General features: G+C 42.4%; 1 protein-coding gene across 1 annotated transcript; it reads right to left on the bottom strand.

The window, feature by feature from the left end:
• Positions 1-552: 552 nt before the first annotated feature.
• On the bottom strand, positions 553-4368 carry LOC122940370 (proline-rich protein 9-like). Its single transcript, XM_044297009.1, has 3 exons — positions 4216-4368; positions 3646-3717; positions 553-712 (listed from the first exon to the last, which is right to left on the bottom strand). Exons 1-3 carry the CDS (start codon positions 4319-4321, stop codon positions 648-650), a joined length of 243 nt encoding a protein of 80 aa, XP_044152944.1. The 5' UTR covers positions 4322-4368; the 3' UTR covers positions 553-647.
• Between the last annotated feature and the right edge of the window lie 5578 nt (positions 4369-9946).

Genomic DNA, 9946 nt, shown 5'->3' with positions numbered 1-9946 from the left:
TGACTGCCGATCCGGTAAGGTAGAAAAGGCCATCATTGGACAGGTGTGTCCATGTACCAATCAGTGGCAGTCCGCAAAATAAATATTCAAATGAAGAGCCAGAGGTAATACTGTCTCATCGGGAACCAGGGGCATCGCACGGAAACACCACTTTGTAAAATACAGGAAGACTTTACTCCAGCTCACCTTCCTGGTTAGAAGATAGTCCCGACTCTAGAAACCCTAGGGGTGTGTCCCCGTTGCAGGCTGCAGGTAACTTTTTTTCTAAAGTTGATGGCCAATGATTAGTGCTGCGCATAAATGTTTGTTATTGATTCAGTATGAATCTATGAAACTAAAATGAAACTGTATGCCACCTATGGTATCAGAAGCACATGGAGTTCCATAAACAACCTTTTGTGAAACAGCTGCAGGAAGAAACTTTTAACATCTCTCTGTGAAACATAGATAAAATATGTGTTGGTTGAGGATGATCTTGTACCCAAATAAAACAAATGTATCAGCTGAAAATAAATGTTTTATTCAGTAGCAGACTTTATTACAGAAAGCAGACAGAGACTGGATTTAAGGATGGTAAATCATAGAAGACTATTATAGAAGAACATGAGGGCAGGAAGAAGGACATGCTATATTGCACTGTGAGGTTTTCATTTATTACAGCAGTAGCTTCCTTGATCCTGACAAGGGTCTGGACAGCAGGGATTGCAGGGATCTGCCAGGAAAGAGACAATAGTTTAGAACATGACAATAATAATATATGTATCATTATGCATCTTCCATAACCTAATCATGTATCATGATTTCCATAAAACTTGTTGGCTTGTAGGATCAAACCATTAGTACACAGCACAGAATTGTCACATTGATTGTAGTGTCCTGTCTGTGGTCTGCATACTATGGTGGAAGAGAGTCTGAGCAATCCATACATACTAAATTGCTGGAAAAAATTGCATTCCGTGTAGTTTATTCAAATTCCTGTTAGCATTGGTCTAATTGTGTGCGAACATAGATACAGAAATAGCTGTCAATCATTTATTGGGACCGACCACTCAAAGTGCCTACCACTAAGAATTTCTTTTCAGTACGACGAACACCTTCTGAATATCCACAACGACTAGATGACACCTGGGTTACGGTAGGACAACCGGTTATATTCTCAGGTGCCGCCGCGTACCATTTTTTCATGTGTGATTTTGCACTTTGTTATTTTGTTTATGTTTAGGGACCTTTTCTATCCTGATATCAATTAAAAGTTACGTTTTAATAAGATCACCATTTCAACCTTCAGCCATTTTTGTTATATCTTTTTGGTGAACTAATATTTGAATATGTAGAAGCCTTTTTTTTTTTCATATGCTTTAAAATATGTTGGAAAATACAGCATTATGTATCAGTGTATTTAAGTCACATATAAACAGAGAGAAACTATAATGGAAAGGTTTGAACCTCTTCCATGTTTTTTCCCAGTTCTGATTTTAGTTTACCAATATTAATGCATAATGCCAACTAAATTCCTGGTAATCCCCTAATCTATACCCTGTGTGACGGGGAACCATATAAGTAATTATGTTGCAGTAGTAACGGAGGCGTAGGGGGAAGGTGCGTTGAGTGCTGCATTCATAGTGTCATCTACCTATCCATTTGTAGGCTTACACAGGCCATGGAAACCTTCACCACTGTGCTGTAATTGTTTATGTGCTCCTGCACCACATAATACAAGAGAAGCACAACTTGTGAAGACATTGTTATAAAGCTTTTAAAGAGGTTGGTCACTTTCTATAAAAATTCCTAGAACCTGCTAACCTTGTGGACAGTAGCCTTGCTATGTCTTACCTGAGCTACCTGGTTCATTACCCCTCACTGCCCATGATTCCAGTCTGTAAACAGTCGATGCTGACAACTGGCACATCCATGGCAAGATGATAACTAGGCTCTGGAACCTAGATCAAACCTTGACCAAACCCGACACCGGATTGCTAATTTTAAATTTCTTTAAAGATGCAGAAATTAATACCAAATTCATTTAACAAAGGGACTTCAGGTGAAACTAATTTTGCCTCCAAGGAGGCAATACATGTTAATGCTATACAGATAAAGGTCAAACGAAGTGTTTGAAATAATCGATTTTGGATCTATGATGTCAACACTAATGATGACAGTCCCATGATTAACACATAGCGTCAACTGCCTATATATTTTTAGGATTGTGATAAAAGCATTCAGTTTAGTCACAGATACATGCAGTGACATTAGCACAGAACAGAATACGTCCAGGGCAGTCGTCTCTGTGAATGTGACCACCACCATATTTATTACCTTTAATGCCATGCATGTGATGTGTGTCAGCATTCACCATTTCCAGAACAGATCTAGGGGCAGCAGGGGACACTGGACTGGGGTTATCAGATAAGGCATGAGGAAGCTTAGGTTTTCCTAGCCTGGTGCCCACAAGATTTGACTGTTATAAGTGGTTAGAGTGGTTACACAGGTGTACAAAACATCAACCCTCCAGGCAAATAGTAATGAAAAAAACTAAGTGGACCAGTCTGTATGTGTACAATGATTTTGACCAGATAACATATTACATTGCATGCTTAGTTGTGTTTCATCTTCTCTTTTGCAATTCCCAGTTACAATACAGCACTTAGGCTTCATTCACACAGGAGGCAGAGAAATCTGGCAAACTGTTCCGGCAGACAAGGTCTCCGGATCCACCATAGCAAGATAGTGCAGAATGCCCACCTGACCCATAGACTATAGTGAGCTCTAGTGGGAATCTGATCCCTCCCCAGCATTTATGGCAGGATTTCGCTAGAAAAAATTTAAAGCATGTAACTAACTTGTCTGCTCAAATCCTGGCATAAATAGAGGGAAGCAGCCGCAACCCTGCTAGATCCCATTATAGTCAATGGGCTCTGACTCTTAAAGGGGTTGTCCGGGTTTCAAGCTGAATCCAGACATAACCCTATTTTCACCTAGGCATGTTCCCTGTCTTGAGCATCGGAGCCGTTCATTCTCCGATGCTCTCCATTGCACTGTGCTAAATCGCATACCTGTGATGAACCGGGCTATCCATGGGGCTTCCAGGCAAAGGCTTCTGTCCAGCAGTGAGCCTGGTGACATTACCTACACTGATAGGTAGGCTTTAGATAGGCTAGGGCAACGCTAAAGCCCACCCATCAGAGCCAGTGACATCACCAAACACACTGCTGGGCGGAAGCCTTTGCCCGGCAGTGTGTTATTGTAAATAAAAGAGCGTTTGCCCTGCGCAATCCAGCGCAGGGCAAGGGAGCGCATCTGAGCATGACATGCTCCGATGCTAACATCAGGGGGGCTGCCTGGGTGAAATTATGGGTATGTTCGGGTTCAGCTCTGAACCCGGACAACCCCTTTAACAGCAGTATCCATCCAGGCTGGACCCGAAGAACTCCGGCAGGCTGTCAGATTGCTCTGCCGTCTGTGTGAAAATAGCCTAAACAGATATTACTCACTTTGCTAATGAAGCAAAATATTCAGTTCTATTTGAATGCTAGTAATATTATTAGAAACATACAATGACATACCGGTAATTACATTTACTATAACATTAAAGTAAATGTATTTCAGTTTACATTTATTGTGTTTACTGCTGTGACGTAAGATTACCTTGCTTGTGGGAATGGTGATGACCATGATGATTATGGTGAGAGCCATGATTCTGAATTCCAAATGTACATGCTAAAAATACACAGAATGGGAGTAAATTCATATTTACTGATGTTATATTGTGCACAATTTTGTGTTACTTGTTTATACTGTGTATTAACAGACCTATTTATAAACTGGTGGTAATAGATCAGAAAGCATGTCCACATTTATACACCATTTTACAGTTCATACATGGACATAATCTAGATGGATGGTTCTTACAAATTAGCTGAGCTCCTATAATATAGTGGTTGATTCATACATCAGAATGCTAAAACTTATATGGTGTTTCATATCATTCTAATCGATAGAGAAAGAAGTGTGCAACCATTGAGTAAACCAAGGAATTCTGGGAGAATGAACATCTAATTCCATCAGACCTGTGAATCCGGTTGCAAAAAGTCATATAGGTACTAATCAAAAAATGAAATCTATTCAAACTTTCATGTACTTTATATCCATGTAAAAACTATAAAATAGTGTTTGATAAAATTGATATTTGCTTTGGCTTTCATAGTAAAAACTTACGGTCTTGGCATGGATTTACACAGATAGGGACTTTTTGGCAGGGGTCTTTGCATGGATTCTGGCACTGGATCTTTTGGCCACATTTTCCTCCTTTGATTCCAGACATTATTGGTTCCTGGTTCAGTTGTTTTCTCTGGATCCAGAGATATTGAAGAGTAGAAGCTTTTTTTCCCCAATGATGTTTGATTTCAGACTGCTCGGTTTATATAGTGGAGCTGGAATCAGGAAACATTCCTCGTATGGCTGGTCACAGCAACATGTACAGGGTGCTTACATATACACATGTCTGCAATAAAACTTAATTTCATATCACATGGAACATTCTTTTATTGATACATGAGCTAAATTATTAGTAATATCATGACTAGACATACAGCAAATAATTACAGATAAAACGTATCACATGCCTTACTTATTGCACGTGCATGGAACAGAGGAGTTTGTCACACCTTGTGATAACAATTAATACGTGCAAACTAGAGAACAGCAAGTTTCTTGAAATTGGTTTCAGGTTCAATTTGTTGATTTTTTTTATTAAAAAAAGATTTCACAATGTTTTGCCCTTTCTCACAGAGACAGACATACACTCACCTAAAGAATTATTAGGAACACCATACTAATACGGTGTTGGACCCCCTTTTCCCTTCAGAACTGCCTTAATTATACGTGGCATTGATTCAGCAAGGTGCTGATAGCATTCTTTAGAAATGTTGGCCCATATTGATAGGATAGCATCTTGCAGTTGATGGAGATTTGAGGGAAGCACATTCAGGGCACGAAGCTTCCGTTCCACCACATCCCAAAGATGCTCTATTGGGTTGAGATCTGGTGACTGTGGGGGCCATTTTAGTACATTGAACTCATTGTTATGTTCAAGAAACCAGTTTTAAATGATTTAACCACTTAAGGACCACAGGTTTATACCCGCCTAGTGACCAGGCCCTTTTTTTACAAATCGGCACTCCACAACTTTAGCGGTTTATTGCTCGGTCATGCAACTTACCACCCAAATTAATTTTACCTCCTTTTCTTCTCACTAATAGAGCTTTCATTTGGTGGTATTTCATTACTGCTGACCTTTTACTTTTTTTGTTATTAATTGAAATTTAACGATTTTTTTGCAAAAAAATGACATTTTTCACTTTCAGTTGTAAAATTTTGCAAAGAAAACGACATTCATATATAAATTTTTCGCTAAATTTATTGTTCTACATGTCTTTGATTAAAAAAAAATGTTTGGGAAAAAAAAAAATGGTTTGGGTAAAAGTTATAGCGTTTACAAACTATGGTACAAAAATGTGAATTTCCGCTTTTTGAAGCAGCTTTGACTTTCTGAGCACCTGTCATGTTTCCTGAGGTTCTACAATGCCCAGACAGTAGAAAAACCCCACAAATGACCCCATTTTGGAAAGTAGACACCCTAAGGTATTCGCTGATGGGCATAGTGAGTTCATAGAATTTTTTATTTTTTGTCACAAGTTAGCGGAAAATGATGATTTTATTTTAATTTATTTTTCTTACAAAGTCTCATATTCCACTAACTTGCGACAAAAAATAAAAAATTCTAGGAACTCGCCATGCCCCTCACGGAATACATTGGGGTGTCTTCTTTCCAAAATGGGGTCACTTGTGGGGAAGTTATACTGCCCTGGCATTCTAGGGGCCCAAATGTGTGGTTAGTAGTTTGAAATCAAAATGTGTAAAAAATTGCCTGTGAAATCCGAAAGGTGCTCTTTGGAATGTGTGCCCCTTTGCCCACCTAGGCGGCAAAAAAGTGACACACATCTGGTATCGCCGTACTCAGGAGAAGTTGGGGAATGTGTTTTGGGGTGTCATTTTACATATACCCATGCTGGGTGAGAGAAATATCTTGACAAAAGACAACTTTTCCCATTTTTTTATACAAAGTTGGCATTTGACCAAGATATTTCTCTCACCCAGCATGGGTATATGTAAAATGACACCCCAAAACACATTGCCCAATTTCTCCTGAGTACGGCGATACCAGATGTGTGAAATTTTTTTGCAGCCTAGGTGGGCAAAGGGGCCCACATTCCAAATAGCACCTTTAGGATTTCACCGGCCATTTTTTACAGATTTTGATTTCAAACTACTTCGCACACATTAGGTCCCCTAAATTGCCAGGGCAGTAAAACTACCCCACAAGTGACCCCATTTTGGAAAGAAGACACCTCAAGGTATTCCGTGAGGGGCATGGCGAGTTCCTGGAATTTTTTATTTTTTGTCACAAGTTAGTGGAATATGAGACTTTGTAAGAAAAAATAAAAAATCATCATTTTCCGCTAACTTGTGACAAAAAATAAAAAATTTCTAGGAACTCGCCATACCCCTCACGGAATACCTTGGGGTGTCTTCTTTCCAAAATGGGGTCACTTGTGGGGTAGTTATACTGCCCTGGCATTCTAGGGGCCCTAATGTGTGGTAAGTAGTTTGAAATCAAAATGTGTAAAAAATGACCTGTGAAATCCGAAAGGTGCTCTTTGGAATATGTGCCCCTTTGCCCACCTAGGCGGCAAAAAAGTGACACACATCTGGTATCGCCGTACTCAGGAGAAGTTGGGGAATGTGTTTTGGGGTGTCATTTTGCATATACCCATGCTGGGTGAGAGAAATATCTCTGCAAAAGACAACTTTTCCAATTTTTTTAAACAAAGTTGGCATTTGACCAAGATATTTATCTCACCCAGCATGGGTATATGTAAAATGACACCCCAAAACACATTGCCCAACTTCTCCTGAGTACGGCGATACCAGATGTGTGACACTTTTTTGCAGCCTAGATGCGCAAAGGGGCCCAAATTCCTTTTAGGGGGGCATTTTTAGACATTTGGATCCCAGACTTCTTCTCACGGTTTCGGGCCCCTAAAATGCCTGGGCAGGATAAATACCCCACATGTGACCCCATTTTGGAAAGAAGACACCCCAAGGTATTCAATGAGGGGCATGGCGAGTTCATCGAAAATTTTTGTTTTTGGGCACAAGTTAGCGGAAATTTTATATATTTTTTTCTCACAAAGTCTCCCTTTCCGCTAACTTGGGACAAAAATGCCAATCTTTCATGGACTCAATATGCCCCTCACGGAATACCTTGGGGTGTCTTCTTTCCAAAATGGGGTTACATGTGGGGTATTTATACTGCCCTGGCATTTTAGGGGCCCTAAAGAGTGAGAAGAAGTCTGGAATATAAATGTCTAAAAAATGTTACGCATTTGGATTCCGTGAGGGGTATGGTGAGTTCATGTGAGATTTTATTTTTTGACACAAGTTAGTGGAATATGAGACTTTGTAAGAAAAAATGAATAAATAAATATTTCCGCTAACTTGGGCCCAAAAAAATTCTGAATGGAGCCTTACAGGGGGGTGATCAATGACAGGGGGGTGATCAGGGAGTGTATATGGGGTGATCACCCCCCTGTCACTGATAACCCCTCTGAAAGGCTCCATTCAGACGTCCATAAGTTTTTTACGGATCCACAGATACATAGATCGGAACCGCAAAACACATACGGACGTCTGAATGGAGCCTTACATGGGGGTGATCAATGACAGGGGGGTGATCAATGACAGGGGGGTGATCAGGAAGTCTATATGGGTGATCACCCCCCAGTCATTGATCACCCCCCTGTAAGGCTCCATTCAGACGTCCGTATGTGATTTGCGGATCCGATCCATGTATCCGTGGATCCGTAAAAATCATACGGACGTCTGAATGGAGCCTTACAGGGGGGTGATCAATGACGGAGGTGATCAGGGAGTCAATATGGGTGATCACTCCTCTGTCATTGATCACCCCCCTGTAAGTCTCCATTCAGACGTCCGCATGTGTTTTGCGGATCGGATCCATGTATCAGTGTATCCGTAAAAATCATACGGACGTCTGAATGGAGCCTTACAGGGGGGTGATCAATGACAGGGGGGTGATCAATGACAGGGAAGTGATCAGGAAGTCTATATGCGTGATCACCCCCTTGTCATTGATCACCCCCCTGTAAGGCTCCATTCAGACGTCCGCATGTGTTTTGCGGATCCGATCCATGTATCAGTGTATCCGTAAAAATCATACGGACATCTGAATGGAGCCTTACAGGGGGGTGATCAATGACAGGGGGGTGATCAATGACAGGGAAGTGATCAGGAAGTCTATATGCGTGATCACCCCCTTGTCATTGATCACCCCCCTGTAAGGCTCCATTCAGACGTCCGTATGCATTTTGCGGATCCGATCCATGGATGCGTGGATCTGTAAAACACATATGGGCATCTGAATGGAGCCTTACAGGGGGGTGATCAATGACAGGGGGGTGATCAATGACAGGGGGTGATCAGGGAGTGTATATGAGGTGATCACCCCCCTGTCACTGATCACCCCCTGTAAGGCTCCATTCAGACGTCCGTATGCGTTTTGCAGATCCGATCCATGGATGCGTGGATCCGTAAAACACATGCAGACGTCTGAATGGAGCCTTACAGTGGGGTGATCATCCCATAAAGACTCCCTGATCACCCCCCTGTAAGGCTCCATTTAGACGTCCGTATGCGTTTTGCGGATCCAATCCATGGATGCGTGGATCCGTAAAACACATGCAGACGTCTGAATGGAGCCTTAGAGGGGGGTGATCATCCCATATAGACTCCCTGATCACCCCCCTGTAAGGCTCCATTCAGACGTCCCTATGCATTTTACGTATCCGATCCATGGATGCGTGGATCCGTAACACACATACGGGCGTCTGAATGGAGCCTTACAGGGGGGTGATCGATGACAGGGGGGTGATCAATGACAGGGGGGTGATCAGGAAGTCTATATGCGTGATCACTCCCTTGTCATTGATCACCCCCCTGTAAGGCTCCATTCAGACGTCTGTATGTGTTTTGCGGATCCGATCCATAGATGCGTGGATCCGTAAAACACATACGGACATCTGAATGGAGCTTTACAGGGGGGTGATCAATGACAGGGGAGTGATCAGGGAGTGTATATGGGGTGATCACCCCCCTGTCACTGATCACCCCCCTGTAAGGCTTCATTCAGACGTCCGTATGTGTTTTGCGGATCCGATCCATGTATCCGTGGATCCGTAAAAATCATACGGACGTCTGAATGGAGCCTTACAGGGGGGTGATCAATGACAGGGGGGTGATCAATCACAGGGGGATGATCAGGAAGTCTATATGGGTGATCACCCCCCAGTCATTGATCACCTCCCTGTAAGGCTCCATTCAGACGTCCGTATGTGTTTTGCGGATCCGATCCATGTATCCGTGGATCCGTAGAAATCATACGGACGTCTGAATGGAGCCTTACAGGGGGGTTATCAATGACGAAGGTGATCAGGGAGTCTATATGGGTGATCACTCCTCTGTCATTGATCACCCCCCTGTAAGGCTCCATTCAGACGTCCGCATGTGTTTTGCGGATCCGATCCATGTATCAGTGGATCCGTAAAAATCATACGGACGTCTGAATGGAGCCTTACAGGGGGGTGATCAATGACAGGGGGGTGATCAATGACAGGGAAGTGATCAGGAAGTCTATATGCGTGATCACCCCCTTGTCATTGATCACCCCCCTGTAAGGCTCCATTCAGACGTCCGTATGCGTTTTGCGGATCCGATCCATGTATCCGTGGATCCGTAACAATCATACGGACCTCTGAATGGAGCCTTACAGGGGGGTGATCAATGACAGGTGGGTGATCAATGACAGGGG

The sequence above is a fragment of the Bufo gargarizans genome, chromosome 6, assembly GCF_014858855.1.
Source record: "Bufo gargarizans isolate SCDJY-AF-19 chromosome 6, ASM1485885v1, whole genome shotgun sequence".
NCBI lineage: Eukaryota > Metazoa > Chordata > Amphibia > Anura > Bufonidae > Bufo > Bufo gargarizans.
This window is presented reverse-complemented; position numbering and strand designations above follow the sequence as displayed.